Raw genomic sequence first — 24,276 nt, forward strand, 5'->3', positions numbered from 1 at the left:
TTAATGATGTTGCTGCTGGTGATTCTCTGATCCACCTCTATGCAGACAACACCATTCTGTATACATCTGGCCCTTTGTTGTACACTGTGTTAACTAACCTCCAGATGAGCTTCAATGCCGTACAACTCTCCTTCCGTGGCCTCCAACTGCTCTTAAATGCAAGTAAAACTAAATACATGCTCTTCAACTGATCGCTGCCAACAGCACGATCCCCTTTGGCAACAGCACGTTAGTTGTGCAGAGCTGAATGGTATTGATGGCTGTCGATGGCAAAATCTGTAGAATGAAGACAACTGTGTTAGCAGTGGGCTTATGTGACCATTACATCGGTGTATGCTAGCTAACACACTTATTTACAGCAATCATATGCCAAAGCACATCCCAGAAAGCCCCTCAATCCCTAACAGGTACCATATACCCGCACATGTATAAATCAGTAACGTACAGCAAATGTATACATATTGTAAAATAGAAAACAGTATTCAGAAAGTGACCTACCCCTTGCATCACATTTTCATACTGGGAAGACCTGACGTTCACGATCTCCCCCTATCTGCAAGCGGGGCCAATCACAACACACCTTATTGTCATTAGAGTTGAACTAACCAATAAGAATGCTTGAACATTAAATACACATTTCTTTAGAGGCAAGTGGAAACATAACCAACCCTGTTACACCAAGAGGAGTGTAAGAGTGTGTCAGCGCAAGACTGACAGACATGTTTCTCTCTCTGATTAGTGACTGATTGATTAATTGACCAAATTAGTGATTGATTGCTCTATGAACAGTCTTGTACACAGGGCAGGACAGGGACAGGACCTATTATCTACACACACGGTTGGTCAGTGAACAACTGACGTTAATCCTATACTTCCTGTTGTCAGACTGATGAGTTGTGCATGTTTGGACAAACCCAGAAAGACACTAATGTTTTTTTTAACAGGACACCCCAGAAAAGATGGAAATGAAAAATATCCCTGTTATGTTTGATGTATTATTATTGGTCTGAATAATAAAAGGCTGTGCCCTGTGGAAAGTACTGAAACTGTACTATGGTAGCAGAATTTAGTTACGGAAAATGACTGTGCCATTTACAGGATAATTTATGACATCACTCAGTTTGACTAGCAGATGGGATGTCAAACCTCTGGCCCAACCTCAACCTCAATGTCTGGCCAGCCACCAAACAGCCAACACACCCTGCCCAGAGAGGAAGAGGCAAAGCGAGAGGTTTCACTCTGGCCAGAATCGGTCTAAAATAAGTCCAAGGTGTTTCTATGGGCTTATTTTGGACCTAAGCTTGTCGCATGCCTACCCGCCATTGGACAACAACTCCCATCGTTAGGATGGAGACATTGGCATCTCGTCATTACATACAGATATCTGCCACGGCCAGCCAAGACGAAAATCCGCGGCCATTTTGGATCAAACAGTTACGTTCCACCAGTCAAATGAACTGAGAGTCTGAGTCTGGAAAAGGTCCGGAATGGCCATGCAAAAACATTTGACTTCCCTACATGTCAACCACCCCTTGACAGTTGACAATCTGACCAATCGGATTCAGCTGTATATTTGACAAACAGTTCCCAGAGCCAATCGCCGAGCGTAATTTTTGACAATAGTGTCAGAGAGTAGGCGTGTATGTAAACTAGGGTGTCGCCGAGGTGGCTGTATTCGAAGGCGACAGTCTATTCGGCTAATCATTTGACAAAACAAATAATGTGATAAGATCGGTAATTTGACCTCCAAAAATTTACAATTCTTCTTGATCGAGAGTCCCAAAATGTTTGGAATAACGGGGTATGCCGATCAGTTTAATGAGCTCGGTGGTAGTTTGAAGAAAGAGTAAGTCGGGGAGCCATTTTGTCTCGGCAGGGTGAGAGAAAGAAAAGGGGAATCACACGGGAGAATATATATATTTTTTATTCACATGCTGTAAGAGAAACGGTTCTGTTTTTGGAAATAACATTAGTTACACATCGGATACGGTTGCGACACTCTACCCTCTGCGATATTTAGTTAACTATCAAACTAACTTGGACATCAACAATATCATAATCACACGCTGATATTCCACCTCTCTGCTCGTAACTCGCGCTGGCTCTCTAGACCTGCGGGAGATAGTTTCTCGTCTGTCCGGTGAACACATCTGGTTTCTCGATGGCGAAGAAGACCTACGACCTGCTCTTCAAGCTCCTGCTGATCGGGGACTCGGGCGTGGGGAAGACCTGCGTGCTGTTCCGCTTCTCAGACGACGCCTTCAACACCACCTTCATCTCCACCATAGGTGAGGTACCGGGACCGGGGGGTGTCGACCCTCCCGGGGCCACAGCTGTTAACTCAACTTTGAATGTAGTAAATGGTTAGTTAAACGTTATAATGACACAATGCCAGTCAAGTTAGCCCGTTTGTTTCAGGTGCATTATCCCTGAATTAAAGTCAGTTATTGCTAAAGTTTCACTTAAGCCATTTGTGTGTCTACATACTTGGTCTAGCCATGCTAACGACTACCAACTAACTAGTCTAGATTTAAAGACATTTAGCTGCCTTTTGACTATTGTAAACCTCCTTGTTTTTCATACCATGTAGCTAAACTGGTGTAACTATGTATCTAGAAATGCCGGCATCAGGGTTGGCACTAATTACCACAGCCACAAAGTCAATGTCGTAAAAATTCATGCAAACATCATTTATTTTTGGAATTAATTTAAGGTTGGGGTTCGGCATAATGTTAACCGTGTGGTTTAGATTATGGTTAGGTTTAAAATCAGATTTTAAGAAGAGACATTGCAGAGATGGGCAGGGTTTAGCCGAGGGGATTCGATTAATCTGGCCTGTGCTCCCGGGTAAACGTGTTTTGCAGCGGGTGAACGTTTTGGGGGTTGCCAACCGGACAGTGAGCCAGGTGACCGTTAGAAGCCCACAACAATGTCAGCTCAAAACAAAACTGATATAATTAAGCACGTGGAGTAATGAGTAGGATTCTGTGTTTTTGCATGCAAAAGTGACTGCCTTCCCAATGAAATCTAGTTTGAAAATTCAAACATATACACTACACTAAACATATACACTACAAAAGTATGTGGACACCCCTGTTGCTGATGGGTGTATAAAATTGAGTACGCAGGCATGCAATCTCCATGGAAAACGGCAGTAGAATGGCCGGTACTGAGAAGCTCAGTGACTTTCAGTGTGGAACGGTCGTTAAGACACTAACAGCTTACAGACGGTAGGCAATTAAGGTCACAGTTACGAAAACGTAGGACACTGAAGAGGCCTTTCTACTGACTCTGAAAAACACAAAAAGAAAGATGCCCAGGGTCCCTGCTCCTCTGCGTGAACGTGCCTTAGGCATGCTGCAAGGAGGCATGAGGACTACAGATGTGGCCAGGGAAATAAATTGCAATGTCCGTACTGTGAGACGCCTAAGACAGTGCTACAGGGAGACAGGACGGACAGCTGATCATCCTCGCAGTGGCAGACCAAGTGTAACAACACCTGCACAGGATCGGTACATCTGAACATCACACCTGCGGGACAGGTACAGGATGGCAACAACAACTGCCCGAGTTACACCAGGAACACACAATCCCTCCAACAGTGCTCAGACTGTCCACAATAGGCTGAGAGAGGATGGATTGAGGGCTTGTAGGCTTGTTGTAAGGCAGGTCCTCACCAGACATCACTGGCAACAACATTGCTTATGGGGCACAAACCCACCGTCGCTGGACCAGACAAGACTGGCAAAAAGTGCTCTTCACTGACGAGTCGCGGTTTTGTTTCACTAGGGGTGATGGTCGGATTCAAATCAGATTTTATTGGTCACATACACATGGTTAGCAGATGTTAATACGAGTGTAGCGAAATGCTTGTGCTTCTAGTTCCGACCATGCAGTAATATCTAACAAGTAATCTAACAATTTCACAACATATTCACAACACATACTTAAACACACAAGTGTAAAGGAATGAATAATAATATATAAATATCTGGATGAGCGATGGCCGAACGGCATAGGCAAGATGCAGTAGATGGTATCGAGTACAGTATATACATATGAGATGAGTAATGTAAGGTATGTAAACATTATGTAAAGTGGCATTGTTTAAAGTAACTAGTGATACATTTATTACATCCAATTTTTTATTATTAAAGTGGCTAGTGATACATTTTTTTTACATCAATTTCCATTATTAAAGTGGCTGGAGTTGAGTCAGTATGTTGGCAGCAGCCACTCAATGTTAGTGGTGGCTGTTTAGCAGTCTGATGGCCTTGAGATAGAAGCTGTTTTTCAGTCTCTCGGTCCCTGCTTTAATGCACCTATACTGACCTCACCTTCTGGATGATAGCGGGGTGAACAGGCAGTGGCTCGGGTGGTTGTTGTCCTTGATGATCTTTTTGGCCTTCCTCTGACATCGGGTGGTGTAGGTGTCCTGTAGGGTAGGTAGTTTGCCCCCGGTGATGCGTTGTGCAGACCTCACTACCCTCTGGAGAGCCTTACGGTTGTGGGCGGAGCAGTTGCCGTACCAGGCGGTGATACAGCCCGACAGGATGCTCTCAATTGTGCATCTGTAAAAGTTTGTGAGTGCTTTTGGTGACAAGCCAAATTTCTTCAGCCTCCTGAGGATGAAGAGGCGCTGCTGCGCCTTCTTCCCAACGCTGTCTGTGTGGGTGGACCAATTCAGTTTGTCCGTGATGTGTACGCCGAGGAACTTAAAACTTTCCACCTTCTCCACTACTGTTCCATCGATGTGGATAGGGGGGTGTTCCCTCTGCTGTTTCCTGAAGTCCACAATCATCTCCTTAGTTTTGTTGACGTTGAGTGTGAGGTTATTTTCCTGACACCACACTCCGAGTGCCCTCACCTCCTCCCTGTACCGCCTCGTCGTTATTGGTAATCAAGCCTACCACTGTAGTGCCGTCTGCAAACTTGATGATTGAGTTGGAGGTGTGCATGACCACGCAGTCGTGGGTGAACAGGGAGTACAGGAGAGGGCTGAGATCCGCACCCTTGTGAGGCCCCATTGTTGAGGATTGGCGGGGTGGAGATGTTGTTACCTACCCTCACCACCTGGGGGTGTCCCGTCAAAGTCCAGTACCCAGTTGCACAGGGCGGGGCCGAGACCCAGGATCTTGAGATTAATGATGAGTTTGGATGGTACTATGGTGTTAAATGCTGAGCTGTAGTCGATGAACAGCATTTTCACATAGGTATTCCTCTTGTCCAGATGGGTTAGGGCAGTGTTATTGCGATTGCGTCATCTGTGGACATGTTGGGGCGGTAAGCACATTGGAGTGAGTCTAGGGTGTCAGGTAGGGTGGAGGTGATATGGTACTTGACTAGTCTCTCAAAGCACTTCATGATGACGGAAGTGAGTGCTACGGGGCGGTAGTCATTTAGCTCGGTTACCTTCGCTTTCTTGGGAACAGGAACAATGGTGGCCCTCTTGAGGCATGTGGGGACAGCAGACTGGGATAAGGATTGATTGAATATGTCCGTAAACACACCAATCTGCGAATGCTCTGAGGATGCGGCTAGGGATGCCATCTTGGAAGGCAGTTTTGCGAGGGTTAACACGTTCAAATTTTTTACTCACTTAGGCTGCGGTGAAGGAGAGTCCGCAGGTTTTTGTAGCGGGCTGTGTCAGTGGCACTATACTGTCCTCAAAGCGAGCAAAGAAGTTATTTAGTCTGTCTGGGAGCAAGACATCCTGGTCCGCGGCGGGGCTGGTTTTCTTTTTGTAGTCCGTAATTGACTGTAGACCCGGCCACATACATGTGTCTGAGCCATTGAATTGCGACTCTACTTTGTCTCTATACTGACGCTTAGCTTGTTTGATTGCCTTGTGGAGGGAATAGCTGTGCTGTTTGTATTCTGTTTGTATTCGGCGCCTTGCCCTGGTTAAAAGCAGTGGTTCACCCTTTCAGTTTTGCGCAAATGCTGCTGTCAATCCACGGTTTCTGGTTGGGGAAGATTTTAATTGTCTCCATGAGTACAACATCACCGATGCACTTGCTAATTAACTCGCTCACCAAATCAGCGTATTCATGAATATTGTTGTCTGATGCTATCTGGAACACATCCCAGTCCACGTGATCGAAGCAATCTGGAAGCGTGGAATGAGATTGGTCGGACCAGCGTTGAACAGACCTGAGCACGGGCGTTTCCTGTTTAAGTTTCTGTCTATAGGCTGGGAGCAACAAAATGGAGTCGGGGTCAGATTTGCCAAAAGGAGGGTGAGGGAGGGCTTTGAATGCGTTGCTGAAGTTAGAGTAACAATGATCCAGAATTTTTCCATCCCGGGTATTTGATATGATGATACAGTTTAGGGAGCCTTGTTTTCAGATTAGCCTTGTTAATCTGGGGGGGATATACACGGCTGTGATTATAATCGAAGAGAATTCTCTTGGCAGTCGGCATTTGATTGTAAGGAATTCTAGGTCAGGTGAACAAAAATACTTGAGTTCCTGTATGTTGTTATGATCACACCACAACTTGTTAATCATAAGGCATATAGCCCCGCCCTTCTTACCAGAGAGACGTTTGTTTCTGTCTGTGCGATGTGTGAAGAAACCAGGTGGCCGTACCGTTTCTGATAGCGTGTCTCGAGTGAGCCATGTTTATCGTATCTACGCTGTGCATTACATGGAAGACATCCTGTGGTACCCTTCCTGCAGGCTCATCCTGACATGACCCTCCAGCATGACAATGCCACCACACACAGAACGAGCAGTATGGCTGATTTCCTGCAAGACAGGGATGTCAGTGTTCTGCCATTGCCAGTGAGGAGCCCAGATCGTTTGGGACCTGTTGGATCGGAGGGTGAGGGCTCCCCCCCACAGAAATGTCTGGGAAACTTGCAGGTGCCTTGGTGGAAGAGTGAGAGTCAAGTGTCTACACTGATATTTTCAACCTCTCCCTGACCGAGTCTGTAATGCCTACATGTTTCAAGCAGACCACCGTAGTCCCTGTGCCCAAGAATGTGAAGGTAACCTGCCTAAATGACTACATCAACACCATCATCCCGGAAACCTTTATACCCAATCCGCCCCAACAGATCCACATGTGATTTATACCACATTTATTTACATCAGAATATGTTTTACTTGCAGGCTGCAATGTTTTTATTTGTTTGTTTTATGTAGGCTGTTTTTACAGAGTTGGCAATAAGTTTTATATTTGTTTAATTCTCATTTAGAATATTAACCACATAACAATGATCTTGAGATTCAAAGACGTTATTATAAATTAAACTGTTCTATGAAAACATGCCCTAACTGGCAGATCAGTAGAAATGGTTGGCGCTCGGCTGAAACAGTTTGCTGTCCCCTGGTTGTACCGTATTACTGGCACCTTCAGGAGTGGTCGGTAGGAGGTCTCTGAGTCATTTGTGTCTGAATGATTTTGTCAAACAGTGTGCTTAAAGCATCTGACAATCTCTATAGTTGATTTGAATTCAAACACATAGGTGTATATATGAAAAATACACTTAAACATTTTGCGCTTGCTCAAAAGACTTGGGTTGGACAGCCCTACTGTTGACATTCCTGTTTTTAAAGGATGCATATATTAAATACCTAATTTCCTGGTTTCTAAAATTGTTACATCTTTTCACATGATGTACAAAACTGAAAGTAAAAAACCAAAATGAAACTTCTGAAGGGGAAGCATAGAAAAATGGCACATAGAATGGATAATGCTTATCAGACTGGTTTGCGGTGAGTGACAGATCTATTATTTACATGTCTTTCTGAAATGAGTTGGGTCTGTAACAGACCTTTTAAGGGGCTCTGCTCTGTTAATGTGCGTTTCTTTGTTTCTGTGTGTTTTCCAGGAATAGACTTCAAGATCAAAACTGTTGAACTCCAAGGAAAGAAAATCAAACTACAGATATGGTGAGTGGAGGAGGTGTAACAGTGACGCATCGGAGCGGTTCAACGCCATCACCACCTGCTACACTGAGTGCATAAAACATTAGGAACACCTGCTCTTTCCATGACAGACTGACCAGGTGAATCCAGGTGAAAGCTATGATCCCTTATTGACGTCACTTCTTAAATCCACTTCAATCAGTGGAGATGAAGGGGAGGAGACAGGTTAAAGAAGGCTTTTAAACCTTGAGACATGGATTGTGTATGTGTGTTATTCAGAGGGTGAATGGGCAAGACAAGATTTAGGTGCCTTTGAATGGGGTATGGTAGTAGGTGCCAGGCGCACCGGTTTGTGTCGAGAGCTGCAACGCTGCTGGGTTTTCCGTGCTCAAGAATGTTCCACCACCCAAAGGACATCCAACCAACTTGACACAACTGTGTGAAGCAATGGAGTCAACATGGGCCAGCATCTCTGTGGAAGGCTTTCAACACCTTGTTGAGTCCATACCCTGATGAATTGAGGTTGTTCTGGGGGCAAAAATTTTTAAAAATGAAATAATACATTTACGTAAGTATTCAGACCTTTTACTCAGTACTTTAACCTTTGGCAGCGATTACAGCTTCAAGTCTTTTTATGTATGATGCTACAAGTTTGGCACACCTGTATTTGTGGAGTTTCTCCCATTCTTCTCTGCAGATCCTCTCAAGCTCTGTCAGGTTGGATGGGGAGCGTCACTACACAGCTATTTTCAGGTCTCTCCAGAGGTTAGATCGGGTTCAAGTCTAGGCTCTGGCTGGGCCACTCAAGGACATTCAGAGACTTGTCCCGAAGCCACTCATGCGTTGTCTTGGCTGTGTGCTTAGGGTCGTAGTCCTGTTGGAAGGTGAACCTTTGCCCCAGTCAGGTCCTGAGTGCTCTGGAGCAGGTTTTCATCAAGGATCTCTCTGTACTTTGCTCCGTTCATCTTTCCCTTAATCCTGCCTAGTCTTTCAGTCCCTGCCGCTGAAAAACATCCCCACAGCATGATGCTACCACCACCATGCTTCACCGTAGGGATGGTGTCAGGTTTCCTCCTGATGTGATGCTTGGCATTCAGGCCAAAGAGTTCAATCTTGGTTTCATCAGTTCAGAGAATCTTGTTTTTTCCCCCATTGTCTGAGAGTCTTTTTAGGTACCTTTTGGCTTCCGTCTGGCCTCTCTACCATAAAGGCCTGATTGGTAGAGTGCTGCAGAGATGGTTGACCTTCTTGAAGGTTCTCTACAGAGGAACTCTGGAGCCCTGTCCTCGTGACAAACACACCCACTGTACACAGTGCATTCAGAAAGCATTTAGGCCCCTTGTCCTTTTTCTCATTAACACACAAGTAATGTGTATTTAGTTATTTTTATATATTCAGTAACAGTCAAACTTTTGGACACCTACTCGTTCAAGGGTTTCTTTATTTTTTACTATTTTCTACATTGTAGAATAATCGTGAAGACATCAAAACTATGAAGTAACACATATGAAATCATGTTGTTACCACAAAAGGGTTAAACAAATCAAAATATATTTTAGTAGCCACCCTTTGCCTCGATGACAGCTTTGCACACTCTTGGCATTCTCTCAACCAGCTTCATGAGGTAGTCACCTGGAATGCATTTTAATTAACAGGTGTGCTTGTTAAAAGTTAATTTGTGGAATTTCTTTCCTTATTGCGTTTGAGTCAATCAGTTGTGTTGTGACAAGGTAGGGGTGGTATACAGAAGATGGCCCGATTTTTAAAAGACCAAGTCCATATTATGTCAAGAACAGCTCAAATAAGCAAAGAGAAATGACAGTCCATCATTACTTCAAGACATGAAGGTCAGTCAATACGGAACATTTCAGGAACTTTGACATTTCTTCAAGTGCAGTCGCAAAAACCTTCAAGCACTATGATGAAACTGTCTCTCATGAGGACCGCCACAGGAAAGACCCAGAGTTACCTCTGCTGCAGAGGATAAGTTCATTAGATTTACCAACCTCAGACCCTGAGTTACCTCTGCTGCAGAGGATAAGTTCATTAGATTTACCAACCTCAGACCCTGAGTTACCTCTGCTGCAGAGGATAAGTTCATTAGATTTACCAACCTCAGACCCTGAGTTACCTCTGCTGCAGAGGATAAGTTCATTAGAGTTCCCTCTGCTGCAGAGGATAAGTTCATTAGAGTTACCAGCCTCAGATTGCAGCCCAAATAAATGCTTCACGGAGTAACAGACACATCTCATCATCAACTGTTCAGAGGAGACTGTGTGAATCAGGCCTCCATGGTCGAAGTTGCTGCAAAAAAAAACACTACTAAAGAACACCAATAAGAAGAGACTTGCTTGGGCCAAGAAACACAAGCAATGGATGTTAGACAGGTGGAAATCGGTTCTTTAGTCTGATAAGTCCAAATTTGAGATTTTTGGTTCCAAGCACTGTGTCTATGTGAGACGCAGAGTAGGTGAATGGATGAGCTCCACGTTTGTGGTTCCCACCATGAAGCATGGAGGAGGTGGTGTGATGGTGCTTTGCTGGTGACACTCAGTGATTCATTTAGAATTCATGGCACACTTAACCAGCATGGCTACCACAGCATTCTGCAGCGATATGTCATGCCATCTGGTTTGGGCTGAGTGGGACTGTCATTTGTTTTTCAACAGCACAATGACCCAAAACACCTCCAGGTTGTTTAAGGGCTATTTGACCAAGAAGGAGAGTGATGGAGTGCTGCATCAGATAACTTGGCCTCCACAATCACCCGACCTCGAATCAATTTGGATGACTTGGACCACAGAGTGAAGGAAAGGCAGCCAACAAGTGCTCAGCATATGTGGGAACTCCTTCAATACTGTTGGAAAAGCATTCCTCATGAAGATGCTTGACAGAATGCCAGGAGTTTAAAAAGTATGCAAAGCTGTCAAGGCAAAGGGTGGCTACTTTGAATAATCTTTTTTGGTTACAACATGATTACATATGTGTTATTTCATAGTTTTGATGTCTTCACTATTATTCTACAATGTAGAAAATAGTCAAATTTAAAAAACCTTGAATGAGTAGGTTGTCAACCGTGTGTGTATCTGTATATACAGTTGAAGTCAGAAGTTCACATACACCTTAGCCAAATGCATTTAAAAAACAATCCCTGTCTTAGGTCAGTTAGGATCACCACTTCATTTTAAGAATGTGAAATGTCAGAATAATAGTAGAGTGATTTATTTCAGCTTTTATTTATTAATTGTAGACTTCCAAGTCTGGTTCATCCTCAGGAGCAATTTCCAAACACCTGAAGGTACCATGTTCGTCTGTACAAACAATAGTACGCAAGTATAAACACCATGGGACCACACAACCGTCGTATGGCTCAGGAAGGAGACGCATTCTGTCTTCTAGAAATGAACGTACTTTGGTGAGAAAAGTGCAAATCAATCCCAGAACAACAGCAAAGGACCTTGTGAAGATGCTGGAGGAAACAGGTACAAAAGTATCTATATCCACAGTAAAAACGAGTCCTATATCGACATAACCTGAAAGGCCGCTCAGCAAGGAAGAAGCCTCTGTTCCAATACCGCCATAAAAAAGCCAGACTACGGTTTGCAACTACACCATCCCAACGGTGAAGCACGGGGGTGGCAGCATCGTGTTGTGGGGGTGCTTTGCTGCAGGAGGGACTGGTGCACTTCACAAAATAGATGTTGAAGCAACATCTTAAGACATCAGTTAAGACTAAATGCTTTGTCGCAAATGGACAATGACCCCAAGCATACTTCCAAAGTTGTGGAAAAATGGCTTAAAGACAACAAAGTCAAGGTATTGGAGTGGCCATCACAAAGCCCTGACCTCAATCCTAAAGAAAATTTGTTGGCAGAACTGAAAATGCGTGTGCGAGCAAGGAGGCCTACAAACCTGACTCAGTTACACCAGCTCTGTCAGGAGGAATGGGCCAAAATTCACCCAACTTATTGTGGGAAGCTTGTGGAATACTACCCGAAATATTTGACCCAACTTAAACAATTTAAAGGCAATGCTACCAAATACTATTTGAGTGTATGTAAACTTCTGACCCACTGGGAATGTGATGAAAGAAATAAAAGCTGAAATAAATAATTATCTCTACTATTATTCTGACATTTCACATTCTTAAAATGAAGTGGTGATCCTAACTGACGTAAGACAGGGAATTTCTACTAGGATTAAATGTCAGGAATTGTGAAAAACTGAGTTCATTGTATTTGGCTAAGGTGTATGTAAACTTCTGACTTCAATTGTATATAATGTGTTTAACAGGGACACTGCTGGTCAGGAGCGGTTCCACACCATCACCACGTCCTACTACCGAGGCGCCATGGGCATCATGCTGGTCTATGACATCACCAACGCCAAGAGCTTCGAGAACATCAGCAAGTGGCTCCGCAACATCGACGAGGTACACACACGGACATTATACACACGCACACATTCCCACACACATATAGATAGAGATACAGTTAAGAATGTGAAATGTCAGAATAATAGAAGAGGGATTTATTTCAGCTTGTATTTCTTTCATCACATTCCCAGTGCGTCAGAAGTTTACATACACTCAATTAGTATTTGGTAGCATTGCCTTTAAATTGTTGAACTTGGGTCAAATATTTCGGGTAGCCTTCCATAAGCTTCCCACAGTTTGGGGAATTTTGGCCCATTCCTCCTGACAGAGCTGGTGTAACTGAGTCAGGTTTGTAGGCCTCCTTGCTCGCACACACATTTTCAGTTCTGCCCACACATTTTCAATAGGATTGAGGTCAGGGCTTTGTGATGGCCACTCCAATACCTTGATTTTGTTGTCCTTATGCCATTTTTCCACAACTTTGGAAGTATGCTTGGGTCATTGTCCATTTGGAAGACCCATTTGCGACCAAGATTGAACTTTCTGACTGTCTTTTTATTGTTGTTTTATTTCTTTACCTACCTATTGTTCACCTAACACCTTTTTTGCACTATTGGTTAGAGCCTGTATGTAAGCATTTCACTGTGAGGTCTACCTACACCTGTTGTATTCGGCATTTCACTGTGAGGTCTACCTACACCTGTTGTATTCGGCATTTCACTGTGAGGTCTACCTACACCTGTTGTATTCGGTGCACATGACAAATAAACTTTCATTTGATGTCTTGAGTTGTTGCTTCAATATATCCACATAATTTTCATCCTCATGATGCCATCTATTTTGTGAAGTGCACCAGTCCCTCCTGCAGCAAAGCACCCCCACAACATGATGCTAACACCCCCGTGCTTCACGGTTGGGATGATGTTCTTCGGCTTGCAAGCCTCTCCCTTTTTCCTCCAAACATAACGATGATCATTATGGCCAATGGTTCATCAGACCAGAGGACATTTATCCAAAAAGTACAATCTTTGTCCCATGTGCAGTTGTAAACCGTAGTCTGGCTTTTTATGGCGGTTTTGGAGCAGTGGTTTCTTCCTTGCTGAGTGGCCTTTCAGATGATGTCGATACAGGACTTGTTTTACTGTGGATATAGATACTTTTGTACCTGTTTCCTCCAGCATCTTCACAAGGTCCTTTGCTAATGTTCTGGGATTGATTTGCACTTTTCACAACAAAGTACGTTCATCTCTAGGAGACGGAACGCGTCTCCTTCCTGAGTGGTATGACGCCTGCGTGGTCCCATGGTGTTTATACTTGCGTACTATTGTTTGTACAGATGAACGTGGTACCTTCAGGTGTTGGAAATTGCTCCCAAGGATAAACCAGACTTGTGGAGGTCTACAATTATTTTTCTGCCTGATTTCTTTTGATTTTCCCATCATGTCAAACAAAGAGGCACTGAGTTTGAAGGTAGGCCTTGAAATACATCCACAGGTACTCCTCCAATCGACTCAAATTATGTAAATTAGCCTATCAGAAGCTTCTAAAGCCATGACATAATTTTCTGGAATTTTCCAAGCTGCTTAAAGGCACAGTCAACTTGGTGTATGTAAACTTCTGACCCACTGGAATTGTGATACAGTGAAATAATCGGTCTGTACACAATTGTTGTAAAAATGACTTGTGTCATGCACTAAGTAGATGTCCTAACCGAGTAGATGTCCTAAGGCATTTGTGGAGTGTTTGAAAAACGAGATTTAGTTACTCCAACCTAACTGTATGTGTGTGTGTGTGTGTGTGTGTGTGTGTACAAAATATAAAACATCAGTTTCCAGCTACAATAGTAATTTACAACATTAACAATGTCTACACTGTTTCTGATCAATTTGATGTTATTTTAATGGAAGAAAAAAAGTGATTTTCTTTCAATAACAAGGACATTTCTAAGTGATTCCAAACTGTTGAATGGTAGTGTGTACACACACACACTAATATATATCTCTATCTCACACACACGTTATATAGTTGTGGAGAGAGAATCTTGCTAAAGCGTTCACTGCCTCATTGAGGGCCAGATGGGGTTAGTCTGTACTATGATGGGGTTAGTCTGTACTATGATGGGGTTAGTCTGTACTATGATGGGGTTAGTCTGTACTATGATGGGGTTAGTCTGTACTATGATGGGGTTAGTCTGTACTATGATGGGGTTAGTCTGTACTATGATGGGGTTAGTCTGTACTATGATGGGGTTAGTCTGTACTGTGATGGGGTTAGTTTGTACTGTGATGGGGTTAGTTTGTACTGTGATGGGGTTTGTCTGTACTATGATGGGGTTAGTTAGTACAGACTAACTAACCCCATCATCGTACAGACTAACTAACCCCAACACACAGTGCAGACTGTTGGGCTTAGTTAGTCTGTACGATTATGCGCCAAGGTCAGTCTGTACGACGATGCGTCGGGGTGTTGTGTGATGTGTTGGGGTTCGAGTTAGTCTGTAATATGTGTTTCAGCATGCCAATGAGGACGTGGAGAGAATGCTGCTAGGCAACAAGTGTGACATGGAGGACAAGAGGGTGGTACCAAAAGCCAAGGGAGAGCAGGTGAGACACACTATCATTTCAATAGGCTCCATGTTGTATTAACAGTAGACTTTCAGCCTGTCAGAACGTTGCCAGGCGTCGCCTTTAGCATCAATGTCAACCTGCAATGTGCAGCAAACGTTGATATATAGATATGATAAATGGTGCAAATCAAATCAAATCAGTAACTATTATCTAGGATTCATTGCTTGAAGAAATATTTGTGGAAATATATATACATATTTAAACAAAATAACAACAGTAGTTATTTGTTTAGATAATCAATGATATGTTTTGTATAATTCTATCAATCAAATGTATTAATAAAGCCCTTCTTATATCTGCTGATATTTCTGTAAGTGCTATACAGAAATCAAGCCTAAAACCCCAAACAGCAAGCAATGCAGGTGTAGAAGTACGGTGGCTAGGAAAAACTCCCTAGAAAGGCCAGAACCTAGGAAAAAACCTAGAGGAACCAGGCTCTGAGGGGTGGCCAGTCCTCTTCTGGCTCTTCTGGCTGTGCCGGGTGGAGATTATAACAGAACATGGCCAAGATGTTCAAATGTTCATAGATGACCAGCAGGGTCAGATAATAATAATCACAGTAGTTGTCGAGGGTGCAACAGGTCAGCACCTCAGGAGTAAATGTCAGTTGGCTTTTCATAGCCGATCATTCAGAGTATCTCTACCACTCCTGCTGTCTCTAGAGAGTTGAAAACAGCAGGTCTGGGACCGGTAGCACGTCCGGTGAACAGGTCAGGGATCCATAGCCGCAGGCAGAACAGTTGAAACTGGAACAGCAGCACGGCCAGGTGGACTGGGGACAGCAAGGAGTCATCATGCCAGGTAGTCCTGAGGCATGGTCCTAGGGCTCAGGTCCTCCTCCTCCGAGAGAGAGAATTAGAGAGAGCCGTCTTAAATTCACACAGGACACCGGATAAGACAGGAGAAATACTCCAGATATAACAAACTGACCCTAGTCCCCCGACACAAACTATTGTAGCATAAATACTGGAGGCTGAGACAGGAGGGGTCAGGAAACACTGTGGCCCCGTCTGACGATACCGCCAGACAGGGCCGATCAGTCAAGATATAACCCCACCCACTTTGCCAAAACACAGCCCCCCAGACCACAAGAGGGATATCTTCAACCACCAACAACTATCCTGAGACAAGGCCAAGTATAGGCCACAAAGATCTCCGCCACGCCACAAACCCGAGGGGAGGGGGGTGGGCAACCCAGACAGGAAGACCACGTAAGTGACTCAACCCACTCAAGTGACGCACCCCTTCTAGGGACAGCTTGGAAGAGTGCCAGTGACTCAGTAATAGCGAATCCCAGTGGAGAGAGGGGAACCGGCCAGGCAGAGACAGCAAGGGAGGTTCGTCGCTCCAGTGCCTTTCCGTTTACCTTCACACTTCTGGGCCAGACTACACTCAATCATAGGATCTACTGAAAAGATGAGTCTAAAATAAAGACTTAAAGGTTGAGACCGAGTCTCACTCACTAATATGTTTTGGTTCTAGTCAGGATTCTAGCAGCCGTATTTAGCACTAACTGAAGTTTATTTAGTGCTTTATCCGGGTAGCCGGAAAGTAGAGCATTGCAGTAGTCTAACCTAGAAGTGACAAAAGTATGGATACATTTTTCGGGCCTCATTTTTGGACAAAGTTTCAGATTTTTGCAATGTTACGTAGATGGAAAAAAGCTGTCCTTGAAACAGTCTTGATATGTTCGTCAAAAGAGAAATCTGGGTGCAGAGTAACGCCGAGGTCCTTCACAGTTTAATTTCAGATGACTGTACAACCAAGATTAATTGTCAGATTCAACAGAAGATCTCTTTGTTTCTTGGGACCTAGAACTAGCATCTCTGTTTTGTCCAAGTTTAAAAGTAGAACATTTGCTGCTCTCCACTCCTTATATCTGAAACACAGGCTTCCAGGGAGGGCAATTTTGGGGCTTCACCATGTTTCATCTAAATATACAGCTGTGTGTCGTCCGCATAGCACTGAAAGTTAACATTATGTTTCCGAATGACATCCCCAAGAAGTAAAATATATAGTGAAAACAATAGTGGTCCTAAATCGGAGCCTTGAGGAACATTGAAATTTACAGTTGATTTGTCAGAGGACAAACTGATATTTTTCTGACAGATAAGATCTAAACCAGACCAGAACTTGTCTGTGTAGACCAATTAGGGTTTACAATCTCTCCAAAAGAATGTGGTGATAGATGGTATCGAAAGCAGCACTAAGGTCTAGGAGCACGAGGACAGATGCAGAGCCTCGGCCCGATGTCATTACAAGGTAATTTACCACCTTCACAAGTGCAGTCTCAGCGCTATGATGGGGTCATAAACCAGACTGAAGAGTATCGTATACATTGTTGGTCTTCAGGAAGGCAGTGAGTTGCTGCGGAACAGCTTTCAATTTTTTTTTTGAGGAATGGGAGATTCGATATAGGCCGACTCTTTGGGTTGTCAGAGAATTTATAGCACAGCTTTTGATGCTCCTTGGTTGGGGTCTGAGCAGATTATTTGTTGCGATTGCAAATGTGATAAAATGGTGGTCCGATAGTCCAGGATTATGAGGAAAAACATTAAGATCCACAACATTTATTCCATGGGACAGAACTAGGTCCAGAGTATGACTGTGACAGTGAGTAGGTCCAGAGACATGTTGGACAAAACCCACTGAGTTGATGATGGCTCCGAAAGCCTTTTGGAGTGGGTCTGTGGACTTTTCCGTGTGAATATTAAAGTCACCAAAAATTGGAATATTATCTGCCATGACTACAAGATACGATAGGAATTCAGGGAACTACTTTCGTTTGACAAAGTAGAAATGAAAAAGATTATAATATAACCGTCGGTTGGTGAAATGTTTTGCTGAATTCCTAAACAAAAGCACCATTGCATGAACTGTAAAGAATGAATTGCATAAAGAAATAGCATATTTTACATTTATTATGTTTAAAAAAAGCTTATATATGTTATAATGTTAAAAATGTTTGCTTAGTAGCCAAAGCAATGCCGCTGCGGGAGTGGTAATGTGCCGACTGCAGGGATATTCTAGGAAAAAGTGACATTTGGAAATAGAGCTGCACCTATTGAATTATGAGTTATTTGACAAAGGTACGTGTTTTAAAAAAGACTCTTTCAGATTCTATATAGAAATCACAATGTTTTATCTGCATGTGACTTTGAAGGAGGATTTGATACTGGGTTGCTCCTTTCTCTGCATCTGTCTATCATACGATGCATCCATCTCTTCATCTACAATTTGACAACTGATAATATTGTCACTCAACAGATTATTGTCCATTTAATCTTGTCTATAGGTTCTTTTTATGTGTGAAATTGTTTTCGGTGTAGTTTTGATTGGCTGACTGGCATCGTTTCAACTTGGATAAACGTAGAGGATATGTTTTGCATTATTCTAAAGGCCTTCTGCAACAAGTAGCCTGTTTTATTTCCCTTACAATAAATTAGATTAGTAGAGGAATTACAGTAAACCAAGCAGCAAAGAACGGCTTCTTTTTACCAAGTAAAACGTAAAAGATAATGTTATCATTCTGCAAGGCGAGCTGTCAAAACGTAAAAGATAATGTTATCATTCTGCAAGGCGAGCTGTCAAAACGTAAAAGATAATGTTATCATTCTGCAAGGCGAGCTGTCAAAACGTAAAAGATAATGTTATCATTCTGCAAGGCGAGCTGTCAAAACGTAAAAGATAATGTTATCATTCTGCAAGGCGAGTTGTCAAAATGTAAAAGATAATGTTATCATTCTGCAAGGCGAGCTGTCAAAACGTAAAAGATAATGTTATCATTCTGCAAGGCGAGCTGTCAAAACGTAAAAGATAATGTTATCATTCTGCAAGGCGAGTTGTCAAAATGTAAAAGATAATGTTATCATTCTGCAAGGCGAGCTGTCAAAACGTAAAAGATAATGTTATCATTCTGCAAGGCGAGCTGTCAAAACGTAAAAGATAATGTTATCATTCTGCAAGGCGAGTTGTCAAAATGTAAAAGATAATGTTATCATTCTGCAAGGCGAGCTGTCAAAACGTAAAAGATAATGTTATCATTCTGCAAGGCGAGCTGTCAAACCTCATTACACTATTGTTCTAAATTAAATCAACCTTATCATTCAGTTAGGCCTAATTTTAAATTAGATTGTGAATCAAACTTGCACAATTATCGCCCATTCCGTCCATTTGTCATTCATTCAGTGGGCATCGTTTTCTTCGCTGGATAATCAAGGATATGTTTTGCATTATTCTATTTTTCTGAAGGTCTACTGCAACACGTACAGTGCCTTGCGAATGTATTCGGCCCCCTTGAACTTTGCGACCTTTTGCCACATTTCAGGCTTCAAACATAAAGATATAAAACTGTATTTTTTTGTGAAGAATCAACAACAAGTGGGACACAATCATGAAGTGGAACGACATTTATTGGATATTTCAAACTTTTTTAACAAATCAAAAACTGAAAAATTGGGCGTGCAAAATTATTCAGCCCCTTTACTTTCAGTGCAGCAAACTCTCTCCAGAAGTTCAGTGAGGATCTCTGAATGATCCAATGTTGACCTAAATGACTAATGATGATAAATACAATCCACCTGTGTGTAATCACGTCTCCGTATAAATGCACCTGCACTGTGATAGTCTCAGAGGTCCGTTAAAAGCGCAGAGAGCATCATGAAGAACAAGGAACACACCAGGCAGGTCCGAGATACTGTTGTGAAGAAGTTTAAAGCCAGATTTGGATACAAAAAGATTTCCCAAGCTTTAAACATCCCAAGGAGCACTGTGCAAGCGATAATATTGAAATGGAAGGAGTATCAGACCACTGCAAATCTACCAAGACCTGGCCGTCCCTCTAAACTTTCAGCTCATACAAGGAGAAGACTGATCAGAGATGCAGCCAAGAGGCCCATGATCACTCTGGATGAACTGCAGAGATCTACAGCTGAGGTGGGAGACTCTGTCCATAGGACAACAATCAGTCGTATATTGCACAAATCTGGCCTTTATGGAAGAGTGGCAAGAAGAAAGCCATTTCTTAAAGATATCCATAAAAAGTGTTGTTTAAAGTTTGCCACAAGCCACCTGGGAGACACACCAAACATGTGGAAGAAGGTGCTCTGGTCAGATGAAACCAAAATTGAACTTTTTGGCAACAATGCAAAACGTTATGTTTGGCGTAAAAGCAACACAGCTCATCACTCTGAACACACCATCCCCACTGTCAAACATGGTGGTGGCAGCATCATGGTTTGGGCCTGCTTTTCTTCAGCAGGGACAGGGAAGATGGTTAAAATTGATGGGAAGATGGATGGAGCCAAATACAGGACCATTCTGGAAGAAAACCTGATGGAGTCTGCAAAAGACCTGAGACTGGGACGGAGATTTGTCTTCCAACAAGACAATGATCCAAAACATAAAGCAAAATCTACAATGGAATGGTTCAAAAATAAACATATCCAGGTGTTAGAATGGCCAAGTCAAAGTCCAGACCTGAATCCAATCGAGAATCTGTGGAAAGAACTGAAAACTGCTGTTCACAAATGCTCTCCATCCAACCTCACTGAGCTCGAGCTGTTTTGCAAGGAGGAATTGGAAAAAATGTCAGTCTCTCGATGTGCAAAACTGATAGAGACATACCCCAAGCGACTTACAGCTGTAATCGCAGCAAAAGGTGGCGCTACAAAGTATTAACTTAAGGGGGCTGAATAAGTTTGCACGTCCAATTTTTCAGTTTTTGATTTGTTAAAAAAGTTTGAAATATCCAATAAATGTCGTTCCACTTCATGATTGTGTCCCACTTGTTGTTGATTCTTCACAAAAAAATACAGTTTTATATCTTTATGTTTGAAGCCTGAAATGTGGCAAAAGGTCGCAAAGTTCAAGGGGGCCGAATACTTTCGCAAGGCACTGTAGCAAGTGTTTGTTTCCCTTACAGTAGATTTGTTATAGAGTTTTATAGTAAATAATCAGTCATGTCCTCCTCTTTCACTCTCTCTCAGATTGCCAGAGAACATGGTATTAGATTTTTTGAGACGAGTGCCAAGGCCAACATCAGCATCGAGAAGGCTTTCCTCACGCTAGCAGAAGACATCCTCAGAAAGGTTGGTGGTGTTAGTATCTGTAGCATGTGTGTATGTACACTACCAGTCAAACGTCTGGACACACCGACTCATTCCAGGGTTTTTCTTTATTTGACTCTTTTCTACATTGTAGAATAATAGTGAAGACATCAAAACTATAAAATAACACATGGAATCATGTAGGAACCAAAAAAGTATTAAACAAATCCTAAATATATTTGAGACTCTTCAAAGTAGCCACCCTTTGCCTTGATGACAGCTTGGCACACTTGGCATTCTCTCAACCAGCTTCAGGAGGTAGTCACCTGGAATAGGTGCACCTTGTTAAAAGTTAATTTGTGGATTTGCAGTCCAAATAAATGTTTCACAGAGTTCAAGTTCAAGGAGACTGCATGAATCAGGCCTTCATGGTTGAATTGCTGCAAATAAACCACTACTAAAGGACACCAATAAGAAGAAGAGACTTGCTTGGGCCAAGAAACACGAGCAATGGACATTAGACCAGTGGAAGTCTGTCCTTTGGTCTGATGAGTCCAAATGTGCTATTTTTGGTTCCAATCGACGTGTTTGTGAGACGTCGAGTAGGTGAACGGATGATAGGTGAACGGATGATCTCCACATGTGTGGTTCCCACCTTGAAGCATGGAGGAGGAGGTGTAGGGGTGCTTTGCTGTTGACACTGTCGTGATTTATTTAAGAGGGAAGGCACACTTAACCAGCATAACTACCACAGCATTCTGCAGCGATACGCTAAACCATCTGGTTTGGCCTTAGTTCCACTATTATTTGTTTTTCAACAGGACAATGACCCAACCAACACACCTCCAGGCTGTGTAAGTGCTATTTTACCAAGAAGGAGAGTGATGGAGTGCTGCATCAGATGACCTGGCCTCCACAATCACCTGACCTCAACCCAATAGAGATGGTTTGGGATGAGTTGGACCTCGGATTGAAGAAAACGCAGCGAACAAATGCTCAGCATATGTGGGAACTCCTTCAAGACTGTTGGAAAAGCATTCCTCATGAAGCTGGTTGAGAGAATTCAAGAGTGTGCAAAGCTGTCAAGGCAAAGGGTGGCTACTTTGAAGAATCTCAAATCTAAAATATATTTTGATTTGTTTAACACATTTGTGGTTACTACATGATTCCATATGTGTTTCATAGTTTTGATGTCTTAACTATTATTCTACAATGTAGAAAATAGTAAAAATGAATCAGTAGGTCCAAACCTTTGACTGGTACTGTATATGTGATGATGGTGGTGTAAGCAATGTTTGTATATATAATGTGTGTGTAACGTGGGTGTGTGTTGCAGACGCCCGTCAAAGAGCCCAACAGTGAAAACGTGGACATCAGCGGTGGGAGTGGAGTCACAGGATGGAAGAGCAAGTGCTGCAGTTAGAACAGCCCTCTGTCCCTCCCTCACACACACTGACATGCACACTCTTTATCTCTAGTAGCTAACTCTCTAACACTCATCCCCTCTCTTTTGTCATCAATTCTCTTGACCAATTCTCTCTCCTCCCCTGTCCCTTCTCTCTCTTCTCCCTGTCCCTTCTCTCTCTCCTCCCCTGTCCCTTCTCTCTCTTCTCCCTGTCCCTTCTCTCTCTTCTCCCTGTCCCTTCTCTCTCTTCTCCCTGTCCCTTCTCTCTCTTCTCCCTGTCCCTTCTCTCTCTTCTCCCTGTCCCCTCTCCCTCACTCTTCTCCCCTGTCCCCTCTCCCTCACTCTTCTCCCCTGTCCCCTCTCCCTCACTCTTCTCCCCTGTCCCCTCTCCCTCACTCTTCTCCCCTGTCCCCTCTCCCTCACTCTTCTCCCCTGTCCCCTCTCCCTCACTCTTCTCCCCTGTCCCCTCTCCCTCACTCTTCTCCCCTGTCCCCTCTCCTTCACTCTTCTCCCCTGTCCCCTCTCCCTCACTCTTCTCCCCTGTCCCTCTCCCTCACTCTTCTCCCCTGTCCCCTCTCCCTCACTCTTCTCCCCTGTCCCCTCTCCCTCACTCTTCTCCCCTGTCCCCTCTCCCTCACTCTTCTCCCTGTCCCCTCTCCCTCACTCTTCTCCCCTGTCCCCTCTCCCTCACTCTCTTCTCCCCTGTCCCCTCTCCCTCACTCTCTTCTCCCCTGTCCCCTCTCCCACTCTCTTCTCCCCTGTCCCCTCTCCCTCTCTCTTCTCCCTTGTCCCCTCTCCCTCTCTCTTCTCCCTTGTCCCCTCTCCCTCTCTCTTCTCCCTTGTCCCCTCTCCCTCTCTCTTCTCCCTTGTCCCCTCTCCCTCTCTCTTCTCCCTTGTCCCCTCTCCCTCTCTCTTCTCCCTTGTCCCCTCTCCCGCTCTCTTCTCCCCTCTCCCGCTCTCTTCTCCCCTCTCCCGCACTCTTCTCCCCTCTCCCGCACTCTTCTCCCCTCTCCCGCTCTCTTCTCCCCTCTCCCGCTCTCTTCTCCCCTGTCCCCGCTCTCTTCTCCCCTGTCCCCTCTCTCTTCTCCCCTGTCCCTCTCTCTTCTCCCCTGTCCCCTCTCTCTTCTCCCCTGTCCCCTCTCTCTTCTCCCCTGTCCCCTCTCTCTTCTCCCCTGTTCCCTCTCTCTTCTCCCCTGTTCCCTCTCTCTTCTCCCCTGTTCCCTCTCTCTTCTCCCCTGTTCCCTCTCTCTTCTCCCCTGTTCCCTCTCTCTTCTCCCCTGTTCCCTCTCTCTTCTCCCCTCTCTCTTCTCCCCTGTTCCTTCTCCCCTGTTCCCTCTCTCTTCTCCCCTGTTCCCTCTCTCTTCTCCCCTGTCCCCTCTCTCTTCTCCCCTGTTCTCTCTCTCTCTCTCTTCTCCCCTGTTCTCTCTCTCTCGTCCTCTCTCTCCATCTTCCTCTGGAAATATACCACTTGTCTGGTCCCCCCCACACATTCTCTATCTTCTTAGCTTTCTAAAGATCAGTTTGTTTCTGATAAAAAGATAAATCATGTTTCCTGTTTATTTGCAAAATGAGAGTGAAAGTCAGTAAACTTTTTAATCTTTCCTTTGGCTGAGGCCTCCTGGTCCCCTCACCATTGGTCAAAGAAAAAAACAAATAAGAAAGAAAATGTAGGATTAACATTTTGTACACTAGTGGGTTATATTGTCAAGGTGCCGCATTTTGACATTTGTAAACGGAGATGGGGTTTATTTAGTCTTGTGCCTTATATGGAAGACGGGTGGAACCTCACCCACCCAATTAAATTAAAAGTTTGGTATTCTGGCTCTTCCCACGACGGAGCTAAGCAGAAAGGTTTGAATTTCCCCACCAACAAGATCTTGTTAGGATGTCTGCTTAACGATGGGGGTTTGTTTGGGTTGGGAGCATTTGTGATGCCATGTTTCTGTAC

The 24,276-nt window shown here is 43.7% G+C and overlaps 1 protein-coding gene across 1 annotated transcript; it reads left to right on the forward strand.

Annotated features, from left to right (window-relative positions):
* The first annotated feature begins 1,634 nt into the window (after positions 1-1,634).
* On the forward strand, positions 1,635-22,398 carry rab10 (RAB10, member RAS oncogene family). The gene is made up of 6 exons (XM_024407218.2): positions 1,635-2,288; positions 7,838-7,898; positions 12,168-12,306; positions 14,763-14,852; positions 20,864-20,965; positions 22,260-22,398. Exons 1-6 carry the CDS (start codon positions 2,162-2,164, stop codon positions 22,344-22,346), a joined length of 606 nt encoding a protein of 201 aa, XP_024262986.1. The 5' UTR covers positions 1,635-2,161; the 3' UTR covers positions 22,347-22,398.
* The last annotated feature ends 1,878 nt before the right edge of the window (positions 22,399-24,276 follow it).

Source organism: Oncorhynchus tshawytscha, linkage group LG18, assembly GCF_018296145.1.
Source record: "Oncorhynchus tshawytscha isolate Ot180627B linkage group LG18, Otsh_v2.0, whole genome shotgun sequence".
In the NCBI taxonomy this organism is placed as follows: Eukaryota; Metazoa; Chordata; class Actinopteri; order Salmoniformes; family Salmonidae; genus Oncorhynchus; species Oncorhynchus tshawytscha.